This window comes from Bubalus kerabau, chromosome 5 (assembly GCF_029407905.1).
Source record: "Bubalus kerabau isolate K-KA32 ecotype Philippines breed swamp buffalo chromosome 5, PCC_UOA_SB_1v2, whole genome shotgun sequence".
NCBI lineage: Eukaryota > Metazoa > Chordata > Mammalia > Artiodactyla > Bovidae > Bubalus > Bubalus kerabau.
The window spans coordinates 3,873,864-3,897,542 of record NC_073628.1 but is presented as its reverse complement, the minus strand read 5'-3'; the positions used below and the strand labels follow the sequence as shown (position 1 = coordinate 3,897,542).

The window sequence follows — 23,679 nt, the reverse complement described above, 5'->3', positions numbered from 1 at the left end:
CCAGATCCAGTCTCCTCCCCAAGCCAGCCAAAGCCGGGGGGCTCACTGCTTACTTGGCAGGGGAGCTAGGGGTCCACAGCCTGGGTGAACGGGCTCTCAGCACCAGCCTGGCTCCTCCCCGGAGCGCAGAAAGTGGGAGGTGGCCTTTCAAAAGGTGAAGCAGTCTGCTCCCGTCCCACCACTGCCCTGCAGCGATCAGGGAGCAGCTTAAGTGAGCGTTTTGTTTAAGGCAGTTCTGCCTCAGAATTGATTGTATTTATCCGGAGATGTCATGGGTGTGAGGTCTGCAAAGACACAGGAGGCGCCTTGCCTGAGGCGCTCTGTGCGCTCCCGGTGCCCACACAGCCGCTGCCCGGGAGGATGCTGGCGTGTCCAGACCTCACCTTCTAAACAGGAACAGGGCTAGAGAGTGGTACCTCTGGCTCCTAGCCCTGAGCCAGCCTGCAGGATGTGGGGGAAGCCCCTGCCGGCCCCCCTGGCTGAGTCCTCTTAGCCTCGCAGGCTAGAATCCTCAAATAACAGGAGTTTTCTCCTATTTGGGAACAGTTCTCACCTTATTCAGATTCCCAAGTTATGCATAGGCGAGGGTTCAAGTTCAAGCCAGGCACTTGCCCTGTAACCTCCCGATCGCCTTCGCTTCCCTGGGCTTCACTACCTCCCGCCTCTGACAAGTTGAGAGTGATGACTTGGGGTCCCGCTGCCTGAGACAGGGGGTAGCGCGCTCTCCGCTGACGCCCCACGCTGCGCGGGTCTCTCCGGACTGGGTCGTTGCCTCCTCTCCGCCCCCGCCCCCACCGCAGTCAGCACCCCCTTCCCGGGGCCCTATCTGGGGGCCCGCTGAGCACAGCGGCTCAGGGCTCCACTGTTCACCCCGACTGATAAGCGGGTCAGACAGCGGGTGGAGACGAGCCCCGCAGAGCGGGAGGCCGGGGCGAGCGGGAGGCCGGGGCGGGCGGGACCCGCGGCGGATCGCCGCCGTGGCTGCTGGTCTCCAGCATCCCGCGCGCTCCCTCGGTGTCCGGTGGCCGCGGGGGCAGTCGCGCTGCGCACTGGGCGGGGCGAGGGCGGTGTCCGCAGGTAGCCCCGCGGGAGGCTGGGGGGCAGGGAGCGGGCCGGGACCCCCTGCCCAGAAAGCCGAGGGGGAGGAGCGGCTCGGCAGTGCGCGAGGGCGGCCAAGTTTGGCTCCGGCGCGCGCGGCTTCTTGTCCTGCGTCTGGGGAGGCAGAGGGGGACCGTCCCCTCCCGAGTTGGGCTCGGACCCCGGCTCCCAGAGCTGCTTCAGACCTCTAGGGGGGACTTTTGGTCGTCCCTCCTCTCCTGGATCCCGTGGTCCGGGGCGCACCGGAGCCGGGCAGTGAGCCGCGCCATGCTGGAGGACGACATCGGCCTCGAGGCACTGACCCCCATAGAAGCCCCCGCAGCTGGTGAGTATCTAGGGCCGGCGCGAAGGGCGAGGGACCCGGGTGTGGCGGCAGCGGCATCGAGGTCTTTCGGGGACAGCGGCTTCCCAGGGACTGAGGGGCGTGCAGGGAGCAGGAGACAGAGACCCCTGTCTCCGGTGGCGGGGACGTCCCTCGCGAGCTTTTGGGTGGGGGTACTTTGTCGGCCTCGGGTCACTGAGGGCACTCACAGACAAACTGACAGCGGACAGACAGACCGCGAGCTGGGCGGGGCTGGGGGCCGCCGCGGCCCCCTGGCCGGCATCGGCCAGCCGAGCGGTTTCCCATTCCCGGGACAGAATCGTCCAAGCCCTAGGCGGATGGAAGGTTTTCGGATGTTTTTACAGGCGCTATTAATACACATAATATTTCCGTGCTGTTCCGGAGATTTATTTGCGATATAAAGTAACTACTATGACTTGAAGTCATAATGGAAACTGCGGTGAAACTTGGAGGGGGAGACAAGTGAGACTTGGACGGCAGTTGGGAGGGGGGAGTCCCTGACTTCCTCGGCCCCTCCCTGAACATAAATCACGACCCTGGCTATTTTTGTACCAATAATTTTAAAATAAATGACCCAAGCCATGTTTCCTGGATGATTTTTTCCCCTCCCAGTTCAGAGGTTATTAAATAAACCTCAGAGAGGGACATTGACAAGGGGCTACAGCCTGCACTTGGCTTTAATTACACAGCCGAATTCCAACTGGGAGCGCCCTGGTTGGTATGCTGTGCCCGGTGGTCAAAGCCACCTGCAACCAGGAGCCAGGAGCCGCTGAGGAGGAAGCCCTCCTCCTTGTTCCTTGGTCGCTCCTCCTTCCCCCAACCTTCGCCTCTTCTAGGGGTGGGGGATGCCCATGGAGAAACTTATCCTGGTGTCTGCTTCTTAAACAGCCCCAACTGGACTTCTTTCTAGAAATGACACCATACCCATCAAAGTCTTTTCAGGAGGAACAGAGAAGGCACTGCCAGCCAGAGGGGGAAGGCCAGACCTGGGAACGGGAAGGCTTGAGAAAGTCAGCCAGGAGGGCCTGGCTGTGCTGGCGCGAGGGGCCGCCTCCAGCTCCCTGTGGACATGATGCATTCATGAGTCCCGAACTCAGCATCTGTGAGCGGCTAAGCAAGCTCTTGCCTCCTGCTGGGCACCGAACTAAGCACTTCACACATTCAACCCTCAGCCTAGCCCTGCAAGCTGGGAGCAGAATCATCCCCGTTGTGCAGACAAAGAAGCTGAGACCACACAGCTAGCTCACGGGGCTATCGAGACTGGAGCCCAGGGTGACGCCTGGGTCCAGCTCCCATGAGATTTCTGGTCCTCCCTTACCCCACCAGGCAGAATCACCCAGGGATGCAGCTGGAGCTGTAATTCCTGCACACAGGAGTGTACTAGCTGGGAGGGCTTGCTCTTTGGTTTTGAGAGCCTTTTAATTGGGGGGCAGGCCATATCTCTGATGTGAGGAACCAGGGGCTGTCAGGACGGTCTGATTCAGACGGGCTCCACCCCTAAAGCAGGCTTTCTGCTCCTTTCACCTGCGTCTCCGCTCTGTGTGATGGGCAGGGGTCTCGCCCCTCTTCTCCTGCTCTGGGCTTCAGCAGTGACAGGTCTAAGACCCTAGGACTAGTGCTCCAACCTCCATTCCTGGGTTTGCCACCGGGCACCCGGTTCTGCCACAGCCAGCATGCAAGAATGTGGGCGAACTCTGATAGCATCACCCTTCCTCTCTAGCTGTCTCAGTAAAGTAAAGGCCCAGAGGCCGCATTGGCACGTGCAGGTCAATAGGAAGTAATAAAGCCGCAGAGGTGGAGGATGGAAAGAGGCCTTAGCTCCCTTTTTTGTCTCCGCGCCAGGCGCTGAGGCCCTGACCGCAGACGTCCTCACGGCGGGTGCAGCTGTGGCGAACCTGATTCTGAATCCCAGCCTTGCTGTGTGCAGCTCTGTGACCTTGCTCAACCCACCCAACCTCTCTGTGCCTTAGCTGTCAACCTGGAGGGTTTGAGTCTACAGCCTTTTTTCTATTCCTGCTCTGCTGTGCCTGAGTACTGCCCCTCCCCTCTTCATCACCACACGCATCCGTCCACAGCCCCAGGTGTGACGTCCTACCCAGCTCCTGAGACATCCCAGGACCAGCTCAGTCTTGCTTCCCTGCAACAGTCATTACAGATGCTACCTCCTTCTCTGCCTTCTTTATAAGCTCCCTCGTTGTTTGTTAATAAGCTATTTATTCACAAGCCCATGGCCTGTACCTCCCACAAGGGCAGGTGGAGTAAGGGCGAGGTGGACACAGGCACCCCTCCCCCAGGACATGTCTGCCCAACTCACTCCTGCTCATCCCTCAAAACCCTGCCAGGATGTCCCCTCCTCTTGGAAACCAGCCCATGTGCCTCTCTCCACTGATGGCACCCTGGGCATGGGGAGCGGGAGGGAGGGCTGGTGGGTAAAGATGGTTGTTGGTTGAGCAGTTCACTGTGGGCCGGGTGTCATCACAGTGAGTGAGGTGGACCCTGTTGTCTCCCCATTGGTGGATGAGAAAACCGAGGCATGGAGAGATTTCTGAAGGTCACAGAGCTGAGAAGCGGCAGATGCAAGGTGTGAACCCCAGGCAGCCTGGCTGTGGCTTGTCACCAGACGCTGCTCCCCACTCAGAGAGGATGGGAGGGCTGGCCCCTGAAACTTTCACCTGTGTGTTCAGCAAACAGCTATGCAAGGCCTGCGGGGTGTCTGGCACTGCACCCTCTGGGCTTGGGACACAGCAGGGGACAAAGCAGACGCAGTCCTGGCCTTCGGAAAGCTTTCTTGACCACATAGAAGAATTCGGTATCTCATATGTTGGCTGGTGATGAGTCCATGAAGATAAGTTGAACAAAATAGGGGGCAATTTTCAAAAAAGTGGCCATATGCTCGCTTGGGCAGCACATATACTAGAAAGGGTGGCCAGAGAAGCCCTCATCGGGAGGCAGCGTGGGACTGCACGGCTCAAAGAGGTGGAAGAAAGGCAAGCTGGGCAGAGGGAACAGCCAGCGCAAAGCCTCACACCTGGAGTGCCCGAAACACACCAGGTGGGCTCACGGAGTCCAAAGGGAGTGCAAGAGGCAGTCCAGATTGTCATGGGCCCCTGGAGCCTCTGGAAGGGTCTAGAGCGGATCTAGGTTTGGGCAGGATCCCTCTGGCCTCTTTGAAGGGGAAAGAGGGGAAGGCTGAGGCGGGGAGGGCAGAAGCCAGTCCGGAGGATCTTGCAGTACTCCAGGCGTGAGTCGCTGGTGACAAGCGGAGGGCAGTCTCTGGGTGTGTTTTGAGAGTAGAGCGGACAAGGATTGGCCACACATCACATGGAGGGTCTGAGAGTAAGAGAAAATTTAGAGAGCAGCTGGAAGATTTTTGGATTGAGCAGGAGAAACGTGTGGGTTAGGGTAGGTGAGGGGCTCACCTTTTGGGGTTTTTTCTAGTTGACATTGGACAGAGATAACATTTTCATCATTTTTAAGCCTACAAATCAGTGGCGTTCAAGTCCTTGTCGAATGTTGTGCAGCCATCACCACTATCTATTTCTAAAACTCTTCTTATCGTCCCCAAACAGAACCTGTGTGCTCATTAGGCAATAACTCCCCATTTTCCTCCCCCACCGCCAGGCCAGGGTAACATCTCCCCTACTTCCTGTCTCTACGAATTTGACTATTCTAGGTACTTCAGAGGAGCGAAGTCACACAGTATCTGTTCTTCTGTGTCTGGCATATTTCATTTTACATGCTTTCAAGGTTCAAGGTATCAGAATTTCATTCCCTTCTATGACTGAATAACACTCCATTAAATGTGAGACCACATATTTCTTATCCATTCATTCAATGGACACTTGAGTTATTTCCCCCTTTTGGCTATTGTGATTCAAGCTGCAACAAAAATTTGCATTCAAGTATCTGTTTGAGTCCGTGTGTGTGGATGCTAAGTAGCTTCAGTAGTATCTGACTCTTTGCGACCCCGTGGACTGTAGCCCGCCAGGCTCCTCTGTCCATGGGATCCTCCAGGCAAGAATACTGGAGTGGGTTGCCATGCCCTCCTCCAAAGAATCTTCCAGGCGCAGGGATCAAACCCACGTTTATTAAGTCTCCTGCATTGACAGGCGGGTTCTTCACCAGTAGCGCCACCTAGGAAGCCTTATTTGAATCCAGTTTTCAGTTATTTTGAATATGTACTCTGAAGCAGAATAGCTGGATCATATCCTTAACTTTTTGAAAACCCACAGCCGTGGCAGCATTTTACATTCCTTCCAGCAGTTAAGAGGGTTCCTCTTTCTTTCCATCCTCAATGCATGCTTAGTCATTCAGTTATGTCCGACTCTTTGCGACCCCATGGACTGTAGACCACCAGGCTCCTCTGTCCATGGGATCCTCCAGGCAAGAATACTGGAGTGGGGCCATGCCCTCCTCCAGGGGATCTTCCTGACCCAGGGACTGAACCCAGGTCTCCTGCATTGCAGGCAATCCTCTAGTATCTGAGCCACCAGGGAAGCCCATATAGCCTTTGTTTATCTGTTCAGTTTCTTTGCCCAGTTTTTAGGGGTTGTTTGTGTTCTTGTTGAATTGTAGGAGCTCTTTATATGTTCTGGATATTACACCCTTGCCATTATAAGACATGCAGGTATTTTCGCTCCTCCTCCAGCTGGCCTTTTCCCTCCCTGGATCTTGTCCTCTGACGCACTTTACACACCGTGAGTGTCTCTTCTGTGCTGTCACGTGACTCGTGGAGGAAGCTGCCTGGTACCTGCAGTTTGACACATAATTCAACTTAGAGGCAGATGATGCTCCGTGTGGGGGCCATTTACAGTGCCGGGAGCTGGAGATACCAGGTAGCCATGGTCCTGCTGCCATGAAGTTTACAGCCTGTGTTGATTTATGTTGTGATGTTCATTGTGCAAGGGCCCTGATTCGGGCTAAGTAAGCCCTGTGTGCTGAGGACCCATCCACCCAACTGTCCCACCACCTGCCTCACCTGAGCTGTCCCTTCCATCAGACACACGACAGGTTTCATGGATCACGTCTGCCTCACTCAATGGGTCCATTCTGTAGCCCCAGCACAGGGCTTGGCAGAGGGAATGGAGGATAACTGACGGTTCCTGTCCACTCATCTTGTTTTAGGCACTGTTCCAAGCTCTTTACGTGCATCATTTCCTTTAATATTCACTTGATGAGTTGGTAACGCATTAGTAATATCACGAGCCCCTTGTGACAGATGAGGAAACCAAGGCACAGAGACACCAAGTAACATGCCCAGGCTCACACAGCCGAGGGCGCCCTGGAGATCAGTCAGCATGGCTGAAGGTGGGGGATCCTGAGACTCAGGTCAGCGCTGGGGCCGCTGGACAAGGATCCAATCTGGGTCCCCAGCTCCAGACATGGGGTCCTCCCCAACTCGATAACGCCTCCCCAGCCCTCTGACCAGGAGGTGGTCCTTGGGGTTGGGGGTGGGGCCCTGCTGCAGCTGGAACCCCCGCAGGGAGCCAGGTGTCTCTCGCCAGCTCTTCCTCTCCCTAGCCTGGCTTTGCCTGGCGTGGGCGCTCCCAGCAGCCGGCAGGGCCCTCCGCCTCCAGCGCCGGGCACACATGTCAGGGTTTTCACGCTGCGTAATGAAGTATCAAAAGCTTTCCGACCTTCAGAAATCCATTTGACCACGGTCACGTGGCCACTGGGTAGACAAATTACTAGTTTCATGCATTCAGCCCTCGGAGGGCCTGTGTGTACAGTAGACGTCTTGCCTGGTAAGCCAGGCTGCTCGTTTGCAACCCAGGGGTCCCCTCACCCGCCTAGGGGGTTTGCACCTCGGTGCAGCCCCACTGGGCTCCGGGTTCCCACATGCACAGAGGAACCCCCCAGGCACCACCCCCGCCGGGCAGCCGAAAGCTCCTCCCTCCGGCTGCCCCGCTGTTTGCCTCTGGGTGTGGAGGGCAAACGTTCCCCTTGACACCCAAGATTTAATCCTTTCCTTTTCACACTAAACCGGAATGATTGCTGCCCACGTACGGCCTCGGGCGTATAATGACTTTTTAATGCATTTACATGGCACTTCGCTGGAGAAGTCTGAACGCACTGTTTGGGATGGAAATGGAGCTACTGATGTGAGCTATTAGAATAAGGCATAATTGAGCATATTTTTTATTACATTGTTTCCTGGTCAGAGAACAGCTGGGGACTGGGGGTTCCAGGGGAAGGAGAGTGAGTGAAAGCCCCCGTCTGTCCACGGGTTCCCACTGCAAACTCTGTTGTTGAGGACGTCGGGCTCCGGGCTGGAGTGGGGCCCGCAGAGCGTTCCTTCCTAACCCCAGCCCTGTCCTCAGTCCGGGGGGCTCAGATAGCTCCCACCGGCTCTGCATGGTGCTGTCACGCTTCTGCTTGGCCCCCCCTCCCACCCTCCCTTTACCTGGTCCGGTTGATACCAGTTCCCACGCACCCCTCAAAGCCTCCCCAGCTCCCCGTGTCTGTGCTACCCACTCCTCAATTCCCCTGTTGCCTCCAGGCTGGCCCCCTCCTCCCCACTGCGCTGGACCCCGCCAGCCCTCACCTGGCCCACAGGTGAAGCCCACCTGCCTCTCAAGGTTCCCTCTCGTCCCCAGCCCTTCCCCTCGATGTTCAGCCTCATTGACCTTCTTCTGGTCCTTCATCCCCTCTTTCCTGCTCCCTGGGCTCTTGGCCATTTCTCCCTCCAAGCTCCGTCACCTCCTCCTGGAGGCCTGCCCTGACTCCGATGGCCAGCGGCGTCTCAGCACCTCTCTGTGACCACTTACAGTCATCCCTGTACCCGCTGCTAGAGGTATTCTATCAGCGTGGCTCTCCCAGCACTCTGCAGAGTTCCAGAAGGCCAGGCCTGAGCTGGTTTTTGCCAATTTGGTTTTACACACCCTCTGTTTGTCCTTAAACCCCTAAGACCAGAACTTGGAGGAGGCTGGGAGTGGGCAGGTGCCCGCAGCAGCTCAGGACACCTTTGCACAGGGTTTGTGGTCTCAGATGACCTCCTGGAAGTTAGGTGTATTTCATTTGTGTGCTATATGAAAAAGGAGTGATTTTAAGCAAAAAATACTCCACTGTGGATATTGGTATAGCATGGGAAGAGTTCCCTTTAATAATTTTATTAATTTATTTAATTTTGGCTCTGCTGGGTCTTTGATGCTGCACGAGCTTTTCTCTAGTTGTGGTGCACAGGTTTCTCTTTGCGGCGGCGCCTCTTGTTGCAGAGCTCGGGCTCTGGGGCATGTGAGTTGCCGTCGTTGCGGCTCCCAGGCTCTAGAGCACAGGCTCGAGAGTTGTGGTGCACAGGCTTAGCTGCTTCTAGGCTGTGGGATCTTCCTGGACCAGGGATCGAACCTGCATCTCCTGCATTGGCAGGTGGATTCTTTACCACTGAACCACCACGGAAGCCCCGGGAAGGTTTCCCCTTAATTGATAGGTAGCTAGATGATAGATAGATACATATAGTTAGGCAGATGATACAGAGATAGCTCTACATAATGTGTTTTGTATAACACATACAATCTCTTTATATTGTGTTGTTCAGTCAGTTCCCGGGTGGTTCAGACGGTAAAGAGTCTCCCTGCAACGTGGGAGACCCGGGTTTGATCCCTGGGTCGGGAAGATCCCCTGGAGAAGGAAATGGCAACTCATTCCAGTATTCTTGCCTGGGAAATCCCATGGACGGAGGAGTCTGGTGGGCTACAGTCCATGGGGTTGCAAAGAGTCAGACACGACTGAGCAACTTCACTTTCTTTCTATTCAGTCATTAAGTTGTGCCCGGCTCTTTGTGACACCATGGACTGCAGCACCCCAGGCTTCCTTGTCCTTCACCATCTCTCGGAGTTTGCTTAAACGCATGTCCACTGAGTTGGTGATGCTATAGACTTTATTTTTTAAAATATTTCTTTATTTGGGTGCAGCGGGTCTTAGTTTTGGCACATGAGATCTTCACTCTTCATTGCAGGATGTAGGATCTTTAGTTGCAACATGTGGGTCTAGTTCCCTGACTGGGGAATCAAGCCCAGGCCTCCTGCGTTGGGAGCACAGAGTCTTAGCCACTAGACCACCAGTGAAATCCCCTGGGCTGTAGACTTTAGATCGTAGCCATCAACTTGTGAAACCATCTTGAGCTGAGTTGACTGCACTTTATCATATGCGGACTCTTTCTTAATTCGTATTTTAACATCAGCATGCCTTACACCACTGACAGCTGGTTGTGGTTATAAATTAAACAAAATGTGACTAAGAATACAAACAAGTTAAACCTCTCGCTCGGCCAAAGCTCTGAGAGTTGTTAGACGTGTCCAGCTGAGCCATAAATTGAGTCTTGACCTCAGCTGACCACCTCATTCACACACAGAGGCTCTCCAACTTCCATCTCAAAGGGGAAATCTTTAAGTAATTATGTCTTTGATTTTAATGAATAGTCATCAGAACAGGTGTTCTTCTGCCCTTAAAGAGGCTAACGAATGCCCTGGATCCCCTCCAGAAACCCTGGAATGAGAAAGCCAGGAAACAGGGACTCAGAGAGGTTGCATGATATTCCTGAAGTCACATAGCAGTTTGGTGACAGAGGTGGGGCCAGAGCTCCTGTTAGCTTACTCCAAGTCCAGTGCTTTCTCCCCTCTTCCCAAACCTAAGGAGGACGTTAGAGTCGACAGATAATTAGCCTTGAAAGTCCCTTCGGGAGGCTGCACTGGGGACCAGCCTTTAAGAAAGGCCTGGCGTCACCTGTGTCTCTGGCCGCTTTGGAAGGGACACCATGTCTTTGGCTGGTGCCGGGTGAAGTTCAGTCTCTACGGTGCGGCGACTCTGGAGAATGCGCTTGGCTCCTCTGGGGCTGGGGTCCTGGGGGTGGGTGATGCCCACACGCTGAAAGGCACGAGGGCATGAGAGCTGAACAAAGAACAGTGGGTTCACCTCCCTGGACTTGGGCTCCCTGGGAGGCGGGTGGTGGGTGGAACGGCCTGCAGTGTTTGAACGTTTGCTCTTATCTGTTCTTTCGAGCGGGGAGGGAGGAGGGGATAGCCATCGCGGTTGTGAACCCAGCAGGAGAGCGGGGATGGCCCCCACATTCTGCTGCTTCACATTCTACCCTTAATCCTGCCTTTTGGAAAAAACACTCTCCTCTGTCCTCCCGTCCCTCAAACAAAAGATTATCGCCAGTTTAAGGACTTCCCTGGCGGCTCAGCAGTAAAGAATCCGCCTGCAAAGCAGGAGCTGCTGGAGACACAGGTTCGATCCCTGGGTCGGGAAGATCCCCTGAAGGAGGAAATGGTAGTCCACTCCAGTATTCTTGCCTAGAGAATCCCATGAACAGAGGGCTGTGGTGGGCTACAGTCCATGGGGTCGCAAAGAGTCGGACACAATTTAGCGACTAAACGGCAACAACAACTGCAGAGAGTAAGATGCCCGGATCTCAAGTGCTGTTGGTTCTAACAGAGCTTCCTACACCTGTGTGACCCATGCCCATTAAGATATGAAATACTCAGGGGCTTCCCTGGTGGTCCAGTGGTTAAGAGTTTGCCTTTCAATGCAGGCGACGCAGGTTCAGTCTCTGGTGGAGGAACTGGGCTTCCACTTGCCGCAGGACAGCTAAGCCTGCCTGCCACCACAACTAAGACTCAATGCAGTGAAATTAAAATAAAAAAAACCATGAAATATTCCTATTGCCCCCAGACAGTGACCTCACACTCGTCTCCCATCAACCGCCCATCCCACCCCCACCGTGGACGAATTCTGCCTGTTCTAAACTTCTTATAAATGAGAGCACAGGGTGAGAACGCCCCCACGTCCAGTTTTGTGCAGGGCAGTAGCAGTTCTGCTGCTGGGTTCGTCACATCGTGTGGATGGACCGAAGGCTACTGTCCATCCTCCTAGAAAGACTGGTTGTTTCCAGTTTGAAGCCTTTACGAATGGAGCTTCAAGGAACAGTGCTTTTTATGGTCATGTTTTCGTTTCTCCAATAAATGCCTCCAGCTGAAATACAGGGGTCATAAGATAAAAGTATGTTTAACTATTTAAGAAACTGCCAGGGTTGTTTCGTCACTCAGTAGTGTCCAACTCTTTGCAACCACATGGACTATATCGCCCGCCAGGCTCCTCTGTCCATAGGATTCTCCAGGCAAGAATACTGGAGTGAGTTGCCATTCCCTTCTCCAGGGGATCTGTCTTCCCGACCCAGGGATGGAACCCAGGTCTTCTGCATTGCAGGCAAATTCTTTTTTTTTTTTTTTTTCACTTTCACTACAAAATAATTTATTAAAACACAGCTTCAGCCTTCTATATACAAGCGCACATACTCCTGACTACCCTAACTAGGGGACCCTTTTCTTCTCCCTTGCTTTGCGAACCTCTTCTATCAGATCTTTAAGATACTGGATCTCCTTGGCCAAGGAATCTGCCTTCTCTTTCAGAGCCTCATTCTTTTTTTCTAGCTCTTTACATTCACCAGTGAGGGCCTCCTGTTCTGCCCTCTTCTTCTGGCGGTACCTGGTAGCTGCTGTCTTGTTCTGCTCCATTTTCTTCAGCTTCTTGTCTAGCTTCTCACCCTTGACTTTTGCTACCACCATCTTCTCTCCAGGAGGGTCGTAGGGTTTGGGGCGGGAAGAGCCACTGAGGGCACCTGGAGAGAGCAGGCTCGTATTTGGAGAGCCCCTGGAGGTGGAGGGGCTCTCCTGGGGAGAGCCCGGGGAGGAGTCAGGGCTCAGACAGACGCCACCATCCGTATCTGAGGGGGCACCCTCCTCTTTTACGCGCTGAGGGAACACAGCACTGTAAGTGGTGGAGTCCGGCTTGCTATCTCCTTCAGGGATAACCACTTCACTGCATAGCTCTAAACTAAAGGAATGATCTGGAGTGGAAGACAGGGCCCCTGGGGAAGGGGGAAGAGGTTGAAAGAAAGTGAAGGGGGCACCCTGGTCAATTGTTGGTAAACTTTCTGGAAGATGGCCAATTGGGTTTACTATCTGGGAGGGCTCCTAGTTAGTCTCCTGGACTAGGGGCTGAAAGAGATCACACGTGTCATCCAACGTGGCCAAGAGCTCATCTGGCATGGTTTCCAGGTCATCTTTACTGAATAGGATATCAAAATCAAACCCCTTCAAATCCATTTTCTCCACCATCCAATCTGTCCCAGAGAAAGCATCCTCCTTGCTGTTGTCTGAGACCAACCAATCCACAGCCAGCCATTCGGAGGAGCCTGCCTTAGCCTTGTCGCAGGAGAACCCATGATGTTTGAAGTGCTTGGCCACCTCCAGGTTGTCATCTAGGAGACCTAGGCTCTCTTCAGCCCCCAAACCCAACTGGTCGAAGGGGGACACAAAGTCCCCCCCTAACACCTCGCTGCTCAGAAAGCTCATCTCGGCCATGTCGCGAGGTTTTGGTGCTTAATTCGAGGAATGTGCTTAATTCGAAGATGTCTTTGTCGGTTACAGCAAGGCTGCTGCTGAATGCCGTGAAAAGCGCCATGGCTTAAGCCGCTGGGCGGGGGGGTTGCCGCTGCGGAGCCTGGTGCTGCTGCTGCTGCTGCCGCTGCAAAGGCCGATGCTGCGGCAGGCACTGCTGCCTCTAATGCGCCATGGTGGCCGCGGACCCTGGGGGAGCGGGAGTAGAGACTGCGCACTTGCCCGGAGGAACTACATCTATGGACGGGAGGAAGGAAAAATCTGCAGGCAAATTCTTTACTGTCTGAGCCACCAGGAAAGCCTAAGATGGGAAGCAAGAAAATGCCAGCTGGTTGGCTAGAGTGCTTCCCTTTTTCCATCCCCCCAAGCAGGGTCTGAGAACTGTAATTGGATCTGATTTATTGGACTGACTTACTATTTGCCCAAACTCTGGGAGATGGTGAAGGGCAGGGAAGCCTGGCGTGCTGCAGTCCATGGGGTCACAAAGAGTTGGACAAGACTTAGCAACTGAACAGAACCTATCTGCCCCTCCTCCTCCACTGATGTAAATGCCAGGTGGTCCAGGAGAGCGTCTCTTGTGTGTCCTGAATCCTCAGCACACCCGCAGTGCCGGCACACAGTCAGTGCTCAGTAAACCTTTGCCGAATGCACGCGTTTCCACTTCTTCCCTTCTGCTGGTTGCCCAGGACCCATGTGGCTCTCTGAGGATCAAGTGGACCCGAGTCCCCATCTTTTTGTGAAAGAATCTGAGTGAGGGCACTCCCCCGTCCACTTGGAGACACCTGGGCGGGGGGGTGTCTGATAACAGTGCGAAGGGTTTCCTCAAGGACAGAGGGCAGGAAGCCCCAAGTGTCCTGCATACAGCGTAGCCCCATTGTTGTGTTCTGAAAAGGCCTGGGGGCCGGATGTAACCAGACGCGCACCTCTGCCAGAGCGAAGTCTCATGAAGGCACTTAACAGGGAACTCCCGGCAGGCTCTCCATAACCGAACCTTTGTAATTGTAGCCCAGCCCAGCCAGGCTGGACGGGGATATTCAGTGGGGTCAGAGCAACGCACAATGAGCCCTTGGGGAGAAAGTGGATCGGCACAAGCCGCTTAAAGTCCCGTTTGTGTGTTTGGGCTAGACTTGGAGGAAGAAAATGAAACGTGCACCATTCCTGGGGGAAAGCTTATATCAGTGTGTTCTCAGGAGAGAGGCTTGCTTCCCAAGAACCCAGAATCAGATCGGGTGATTGACGAGCATCTTCAGAGAAAGGGCCCAGTAAGCACATGAAAAGGCCCGCAAGTTCATTAGTCATCAGGAAGTGCAAAGTGAAACCACCACTTGATACCATCCTACGCCCACCAGAGGGGCTAAAATGCAAAACGTAGATGATGCCAAGCTCAGGCCAGAGCATGGGGCCACAGCACTCTCACAGGCTGCCCGCGGGGGTGGGAGCTGATGCCGGAAACTCGAGAGCTGCGAGTCACTGAACCAGGCAGACTTGCTGCTCTCCCCTTGAGACGCCCGGCCTTGGTCGTCTAGAAGCACACATGCAGATTCCTTGCAGCAGTGCACACCACAGCCCCCAAATGGGAGCCCCTGGATGCCTACCAACCCTGGGCCAGATACTACACGTGGTCCCTTCCAACCCCAGAGCCCTCTATAGCCCAGGGTGAACTGCTCACAGCTGCTCCCAACATCGGGGAGGAATCACCAAGGTCGCGATGAACAAAGGATGCTGGACGCGAAAGGGACACACGCTGTGGGATCCTGTTTGTAGAACAAGCAGGACGGCGTCTGACCCCAGTTATAGAACATACAACAGCAAAATGCATCTGAGCAGACAAGAATCGGGGTAGTGGTTTCCCCTTGGGGGTCAGGAAGGGGGCTCCTGGGTGCTGGCCGCGTGAAAGTTCTTCGTTACCAAAAAGGCATCGTGTGTGCCTGTCTCTGGCATGTGTGTGATGCTCCTATGAGATGGTTTTAAGACATCAGGAGAGGGCAGTGCTGGAACCCACCTCTGCTTCAAGCTGCCTCAGCATTCTCACTGACCATGTAATCCCACTGTGGAATTATGCATGGCATGGCTTCTCTCTACACAGGGTATCCTGTGTTGAGCTTGCCGCCAATCCCTACACAAGGGTGAGAGACCAACGGCAGGGCGGTTAGGACAGATTTCAGGCAGCTTCTGGGGGCTTCTCCTGCAGAGGTTCATAGAAGAGCCTTGGTCAGAGACCGGCTTCTCAGGTACAACGCCTGTCTCAGAAACCCAAGCTCACTCCTTATCAAGCAAAGAGTTGGCACACGTTTTAAGTAGGGTATCCAGTAAACTAAGAGGTCTATGCTAGTGGGATCTTAGAACGGAGAATACTGTGCCAGAGCCTTGAGTCCATGAGAGAGAATAAGTCAACATGGATGAACTCACCTCTCAGAGACACCATAAGAAGTATATGAGTCAGCTTGCGCTGTGTAACAAACAACTTCAGAACCTAGTGGCTTGAAATAATGCATATTTATTATTTCAGGTTCTTTCAGTGGGGTCAGAAATTCAGAAATAGCTTAGCTGAGCGATTCTGGCTTGGGAGTCCCTCAGGAGGTTATCGTCAAGATGTCATCCAGGGCTGCAGGTATCTGAAGGTTGTCCTGGGGCTGGAAGATCAGCCTCCAAGATGACGCGCTCACAGAGCTGTTGGCGGAGCCTTGGCTCCTCACCACAGGGACGTCTCCTCAGGCTGCGTGAGCGTCCTCACAGCATGCCAGCGGGCTTCACCGGGGGCAGGAGGTCCAAGAGAGAGTGAGGAGGAGTCTAAAATGCCTCTGACAGCCTGCTCTCAGGAGTAACATGCTGTCATTTCTGCCTTATTCTATTCATTCGAAGCGAGACACTAAGCTCCGTCCATACTTAAGGGGAGGGAGATTGGGCTCCCTTCTGAGCAGAGGAACACCCCAAAATTTGAGGATGTAATTTAAAACCACCACAGCAAAACCCCAGGGACAGCAGTATTCTGGGAGCTTCTTTTGGCTTAGACTCTATGACCATCTACGGGATGGTACCAACTGTCTCTAGCCCCCCTCCCCCTCCCGACTCAGAAAGTGGCCTCAGGCCGTGTCTACGAGGCCTAAGACCTCTGGGTGTCAGCCACCGTGTCCTCACCCTGGAGATCACACTCATTCTCCTCTAAGCATCACACACCCGGAACCCAGTGTCCTGAGCAGCCCAGGGACCACACACATCCTCGCCCACAAGTTGTCTGCAGCACCAGTTTTTAGATATTCATTTATTTGGCCACACTGGGTCTTAGCTGCATCGTGCTGGGTTTTTTAGCTGCAGCACGTGGGATCTTTAGTCGTGACATGTGAGATCTAATTCCCTGAGCAGGGATCAAACCCAGGCTCTTTGCATTGGGAACATGGGGTCTTAGCCACAGGAGCATCAGGGAAATCCCAGTAGCATCATTTTTTGAAGCAATAAGACAAAACGAGCCTTCGATTTTACAAAGTCTCAGCCAACTCTGACAAAGAGTGCCTGGTCACATTTGCTGAGTTTTTGGCAACTCGGCAGCATGTTGAAAAATTGGGCCCAATCACATGTACAGGCTCATTCTGTGATTTCCAGGACACAACAGTAACCCTCAGTTCATGCTCAACAGGCCAAAAGACAGCAGCCACTGTGGTATCCACTGTTGCCCGGTGAACCTCCCAGAACGGTGGCTGCAAACAGCCACCCGCTACCTCTCATCAGGCTGTGCGTCGGGGGGCTGACTGGGGCCAGATGTGTGGTCAGTCTCCAGTGGGGACACTCCTGCATCCACAGTCAGCTGGGGGGTCAGCTGAGCTTGGCTGCTCAAGAGTAGCCACGGTTCAATATGGACAAGCTGGTGGTTAGCTGGGATGGTGATGGGAGTCTCAGCCTCCAGCAGGCTGGCCTGGGCTTGTTCACAGGGCAGTGGCCAGATCCAGGACAGAATGCAGTGCTCTCAAGGCCCCGTGAGGCTTGTCACTTTGCCTCTTTCTGTTGGCCAAACCAAGTCACAAGGCCAGCCCAGAAGCTGCAGAGACACACCCTGCCTCTTGACGGGAAGCATTGCAAAGTAGTGTGGCAACGGGGGCAGCTACTGGCCGGGGCAGGAGAATCATGGCCTCCTACAATCCACTACACGTGTGGTCTTCTTGACTTGCTGCTGAAGAAGACATTGGGTAGAACTCAGCATCTTCCTGCTGTTGTTGTTATTGTTCTCTTGCTAAGTCGTGTCTTACTCTTTGCAACCCCATGAACTGCAGCACCCCAGGCTTCCCTGTCCTTCACCACCTCCCAGAGTTTGCTCAAGCTCATGTCCATTGAGTCAGTGATGCCATCCAACCATCTCATCCTCTGTTGCCCACTTCTTTGGATAGAACTCAACATCTTCCCACTTGACCAGACCCTTTACCAACTGAGCTGTGAGGGAAGCCCATCTTCCCACTAAAAACTCTTAAAAAACCAAAAAGCACAGCTTTGAAACAGGGTTAGGAACACCTATTTCAAGCTAAGAGCCAAAATCACACTGAATAGTGACGTGTTACAAGTGGTTTCATTAAAATCAGGGACAAATCAAGGATGCTGTGATCACCTCTGTCAATTATCAATGCCCTGAAAGTTCTAGACTGTGCTATCAGACAAGAAAATTCAATAGTAATTGTGGTTGTTGAAAGAGGGAAATGAAACAGCCACTTACTGAAGACGATATGATGGCCTACCTGAAAAACCCAAAGTATCAGCTGAAACATGGCGATAATCAGAAGGCGGCTCTGTCAGGGAGTCAGATCCTGACAACTCTCCAGAGCTACTGTGTGGCCACAAGAATCCGTGTAACTGCTGGAAACTGCAGTGGAGAAAGGATGCAATCCAAAAGAGCGGGGGTGGGGGGGGTGGATAGAAATACCCTGTGAATAAACTTAAAAGGGTAAAATACCAATAGGGACAAAAATGTAAAGTTCTCCTGAGGAACAAAGGAAGGGAGGGATGGGGGAGGGAAGTTTGTATAGATGGATGGATGGATAAAAGAACAGACGGATGATTAATGAGTGGATGGGTGGATGGATGGGTGGGTGGGTGGACAGATGGACGGATTGATGGACAGATGGATCAAGGATGGATGGATGGGTGGATGAGTGGATTAGTGAGTAGATAGATGGATGGACAGATGGCTGGCTGGCTGGATCGACAGGGAGATGGATAGATGGGTGGATGGATGAATGGATGGAGTAGTGAGTGGATGAGTGGATGGATGGATTAGTGACTGGATGGATGGATGGACAGATGGCTGGCTGGATGGGTGGATGAACAGAGGATGGAGTGAATAAAACAGATGTTTACACTCCAATTCTAAAATCATATTCTACTTAATTGATTGAGTAGGAGCTGGGCAATGATTGTTTCCTCCAGAACAGTGACACATGTTTGGAAATGGCCTAAGGGCTCATCAGTGAGGGGCGAGGTACAATCTGTGGATACCCCACAAGGAACAGCCCTCCCCCTCCCCCTCTACCACCTTCCCCATCCCCAGGAGCTCATCAGGGGTTCTGCCCATGCCCCCCACCCCACCCGACAGCCACGCAGGTCCTCCCGGGGTCTCCTCACCACGCAGAGTTATCCTCAGCCCCCCATCTCGCTCAGCTTCATCTCCTTGAGGGCAGGGTATGTTTCTGCCTCTTCAGCCAGAAATTTGTTGAGTGTCTTGTCTGTGCTGGGTGTGGGATTTACAGGGGTAAGTAAAACGGATGTGGTCTGGAGCACAGTTAAGTGACAAGAGAGGAAAAGGAGCAGATTATAAAATGCTATCCCTCTTATCAATAAATACAACACTGAGATGGATGGTGCATCGATTATATGCCAGATGCTGTGTGCGCCCCTTACCAAGCACGTGCTGCCACCTCCTGATTCACAGAGGAGGCGGCGGGGACGGTCACGCGGTCAGGGAGTGCTGAGGGCAGGTTCACACCCACGCGGGGGGACCGTGCACTTTGCTGAGCTCCAGCCACCTCTCCGGTGGCTGCGACAGGAATAACGCCCGTCCAGATGTCATGAAGCATCCTCTGAGACGTAAGCCTTGTCACAGGCTTCTCCTTCTTCGTTAGTTTCTTAAAATATATCATGGAAAGACAGGACTATCATTTTGGTGACTTCCCTGGTTTCTTTTAAACCTAGAAAATAATGTTTCAGTGCTCCTGGGAGAGGTTTACCATTTGGTCCCAAGGGAGGCCGACTTTATCAGCAAGTCTGTGAATGGCCCTTGACTTGTGGAATCAGAGTTAGTAGGAAAAAATTCTCACCGTGAGTGCCTTATGATTGTCGCCACTGGTTAGTGAGCATCTCTTTTGTCTTCAGAACCCTAGCATGGGTTTATTATCTAGTTTACTCCTCACAGCATCCCTGAAAGGCAGAGATCATTTCTACACTGAAACTGCAGTTCAGAAAGGTTAAGTAACTTGGCAAAGGTCACACAGCTTGCACCAATCTCTCAGAGCTGGAGACTTCTCTTTGCCAGTTTCAGAATCAAGGAGGAGGTGACATTGCTTAAAATGTCAATGAGAAAAACACGCTCGTTGGCACCCCGTCCAGGGTTATTCTAGGAAAGTCTGTGAGAAATTGCTATGGTTTGAAATCTCTGCTTCTCTATGGAGTCAGCCAAACATGGCCTCGTTGTTGATCTTCAGAAGCATATTTTTAGTGTGAGGTGGGTTGTGTTTATTTTTCTGATGGATAGCAAAGATGAGGTTTCTATAAATAAAACCTTGGCTCCCCACCCCCCCCCCCCATTTTACTTCCTGTGGACGATTCACAAGTGAGTTGACCAATCAAATGAGTTTACCAGCTCCAAAGAACTCAAAATGGAAAGTTCCCGTGAGTGAAGGGACCATCTCAGTCTTTAAAGAGCTTCTCCGTCTGGAGCACCATGAGGTGGCTTTCCACGCCTGGTTAAGAGCGAGCTGGGGGTGCAATTTGATCATTTTAATGATAATTATGTGATGTGAGTACCAATTAAGGAATGTTTCTCTTTTAACTGAAAGCAACCCACTTTCTGAACTGGAAAGCATCTCAACCAAGTGATAAATCCATTTCTAGCTTTCAATCTGTGAAACAGCTGGCACCAGTGCGGGGTCCCGAAGTACCCAGAGCCCCCAAGACTTGCGCTGCTCTGAGTTCTGGTCTCCAGGGATCTGAGGCCAGGCCCACAAGGGATCACCCTCCCCATACTGAGCCCCCGTGCCCCCTTAGCACCACGGCCGTGGAAGACCCCGTGCAAACTCTCAACACATGTGACAGGAGGCATTTACAGGAGCTCTTGCCTCACACTGCCACCAGTGAAGAAACCAGAGACGATGTTCTTGGGAAGAGAAGCCTCTGGAGACGATTTACACCCAGCATTTTCAGTTCTTACTGCTATGGAGACAAGTCCTGGTCCCTCGCCACGCCTACTCACCCCTCGAGCCACCTCCTCTCTCCCTGCAGGTGCGCCCCACCTGTGCTCTGAGCCTAGCACACGGCTGATGCTCTGGGAGTCTGCATCCAATGTGGTACCCAGACGCTCTCCTACCAGAGCATGCGTCCCAGTTGCCAACCTTGCTCCCTCCCTCCATCCATCCCTTGTGGCTTCTTCCTGCCTGCCTGTGTCTTCCCTGTGTGACCCCAGCTCCCTGAAGTGAACTTGCCAAGTCCAAGGACAGCACGGGGCGGGGGGCACTGCCAGCGTCCACAGTGACCTCGGAAGTGAGCCCAGCACGCACTCCCATGCCTGCCTGACTCCTCTGTTCTCTCTGCCCTGCCCCCAGGGCACCTGTCCTTTCCTACACACGCTGATCCTCTGAAGAGCCTTTAGCTCTGTTAATATTATTGTTACAACAGATACATCAAATTTCCCCTCCTGCCCATCTTTGCGTGTACACTGCGGCAGTGTTAACTGGATACGCACTGCAGCAAATCTCTCAAACTTTTCATCCTGCCGAACTGAAACTCTGAACTCACTGGACAGTTCTCCCTTTCCCCTCCCCTCTGCCCCAGTACCCACCACACTACCCTTTGCTCCTTAAGAGTCTGTCTACTTTGAGTGCTTTGAGTAAAAGTGGCATGGTGCAGTACTCGTGTTTTTGTGGCGGGTTTATTTTGCTGAACGCTGGGTCTTTGTTGCTGAACAGGCTCTTCTCTCGTTGCGGCGAGCGGGGACTACTCTTGTTGCCGTGCACTGGTTCCTCTTTGCGGAGCTTCTCCTGTTGTGGTTTGAGGGCTCTAGAGCTCAGGCTCAGCAGTTGAGCTGCACAGACTTAGTTGCTCTGCAGCGAGTGGGATCTTCCCAGATCAGGGATCGAACCCGTGTCTCCTGCATTGGCAGGTGGATTCTTTACCACTGAGCCACCCTGTCCTTCCCTTTCAAGGCTGAATTACCTTCCATAGGCTTCCCTGGTGGCTCAGACGGTAAAGAATCTGCCTGCAGTGTAGGAGACCTGGGTTTGATCGCTGGGTCAGAAAGATCCCCGGAGAAGGGAATGGCAACCCACTCCAGTATTCTTGCCTGGAGAATCCCATGGACAGAGGAGCCTGGCAGGCTACAGTCCATGGAGTCACAGAGTCGGACATGACTGAGCGACTAACACTTTCACTTTCCGCCTATGGTTGTGTGGATGGACCGTATCGTCTTCATCCATTCATCTGTCAGTGGACACGGGTTGCTTCCACCCCTTGGCTGTTGTGAATAATGCTGCCATGACACGGGGGTGCAGACACCTCTTTGAGATCCTGTTTTCACTTCTTTGGGGGAGGTACCCACAGTGAGATTGCTGGATCGTGGGCTAGCTCTGTTTTTGATTTTTTGAGGAGCCTCCACACTGCCTTTGATAGCAGCAGTGTTTTGTACTCCCATCAATAGTGCACAAGAGTTCCAGTTTCTCTGCATCCTCAACGACCTGTGTTATTTTCCTTTTTTTTTTGATAGTAGCCACCATAATGGGTGTGAAGTGATACTTTGTTGTGCTTTTGATTGGCATTTCCTTGACAATTAGTGATGTTGAGCATCGTTTCATACGCTCATTGCCCATCTGTATATCTTATTTGAAGAAATGTGTATTCAAGTCTTTTGCCAATCTTAGTCAGTTTTTTTGGGTTTGGATGTTGAGTTGAGGAGTTCTTTCTGTCATCCGGATATGAACTCCTCATCAGAGGCATGGTTTGCAAATATTTTCTCCCCATGTGTAAATTGCCTTTCACCTTATTGATGGTTTCCTTGGCTGCACAGAAGTTTTGAGTTTTCTGTAATCGCCCTTGTTTATTTTTGCTTTTGTGGCCTCTGCGTTTCGTGTCATATACAAGAAATCATCGCCAAATCCCGTGTCGTCAAGATTTCCCCTGTGGTTTCTTCTAGTAATTTTATAGTTTCAAGTCTTCTGCTCAGCTCTTTGATCCATTTGGAGTTAATTTTTGTACGTAATGAAAAGTACGGGTCCAGGTTCACTCTTTTGCCTGGGGAGATTGGTTTTCCCCAACCCGTTTGTTGAAACAACTGTCCTTTGCCCCATTGCATTAGGTGGTTCAACCAAATGATCTTGTTGAAGATAGTTTGACCATCTACACAAGGGTGATCTCTGGCTTCTCTATTCTTTCCCGTTTGTCTGTATGTCTGTCTTTCTGCCGTTACCACCCTGTTTGTTAGCCTTGCCTTCATCTTTGGTGGTATGCTGTCTAAGATGCTTCCACTTTTCCTCGAACTTTATTGATTTTTAATGTATTTGGCTGTGCCGGGTCTTAGTTGCCGCCCGTGGGGTCTCCGATCTTCGTTGCAGCGTGCTGCATCTTTATTTGCAGCATGCAAATGCTTAGTTGTGGCATGTGGGATCTAGTTCCCTGACCAGGGATCGAACCCTGCCCCCCTGCATTGGAAGCGTGGAGTCTTAGCCACTGGACCACCAGGGAAGTCCCTTCCTTCAACTTTGAATGAAGCAAGTGCCCTTTAGAGTTGGTGGCTGGTGATGACCATGGAGACTTGTGCCAAGCGCCATCCCAAGTGCTGTCAGGTCACCATCCAGAGTGGAACCCCTCTTGACCTCCCCGCCCATCCCAGGAGCTGGGACACCACCTCCAGGCAGCCCACATGGATGCAGTCCTCAGCATCCTGTGCCCTGCACATCTCTGTGAGCGGATGTTAAGGAGTTGAGGGAGAGCCTGATCCAGCCGCAGAGTCTCCAGCGAGACGAAGTCGCATTCCACAGATTAGCCATGGGCCCCTGGCGCCCAGATAGCCCCCTTGGGTCCAGACACCATGGGTATTTCCCGCATGCACCCCAGACGTCTGGAAAGATGACGTAGGCCTGGCAGATTTTGTTATTTCCTTCTCTTAACACCCGGCCAGAATTCATGTCAGTTGGGGACTGAAGGACAAAAGGCCTGTGGAGCAGCCAGTGTGAGTCCTGACAGGCCAGAACCAGCGATGGGCAGGGCCTCATTCCGGTGGGGACTTCATCCAAGGGCTTCTGAGCATCCCTGGATGCAGTTCTTTCCTGGGAGTCACGGCTCCAACAGAATTGTCACTAGGAATTTTCACCCATCCCAGTGAGGCTCCAGAAGGGCTGCAGGCTGCCCGCAGGGAGGGAGCGGGGCCACTTCCTGCAGGGAGACCGGTGGGCACCCTCCTGGTGCTCCAGGGTCCCCATGTGAGAGGTGGAGTCGAACGGCACCCCTCCAGGGGGTTGGTTGCAAAATGAGTGCAGATGCTCAAACTCCATAAATCTTGCTTTTGTTATTACTTTCCCTGTAACAATGGAAAGCCCCCTGCTTACTCTTGGCCCTCCAGGAGGAGATCCGGGAACCACCCCGGTGGCCCATATCCAC

General features: G+C 53.0%; 1 protein-coding gene and 1 pseudogene across 1 annotated transcript in view; one reads left to right on the top strand and one right to left on the bottom strand.

The window, feature by feature from the left end:
• Positions 1-990: 990 nt before the first annotated feature.
• The window catches only part of ANO1 (anoctamin 1), a 172,080-nt gene continuing 149,391 nt past the window's right edge, over positions 991-23,679 (top strand). The window contains exon 1 of the mRNA XM_055580575.1: positions 991-1,423. Coding sequence (XP_055436550.1) covers positions 1,366-1,423 — 58 coding nt within the window. The 5' untranslated portion in view covers positions 991-1,365. The remainder of the gene's footprint in view (positions 1,424-23,679) is intronic.
• LOC129652228 (cyclic AMP-dependent transcription factor ATF-4-like) lies at positions 11,679-12,927 on the bottom strand (annotated as a pseudogene).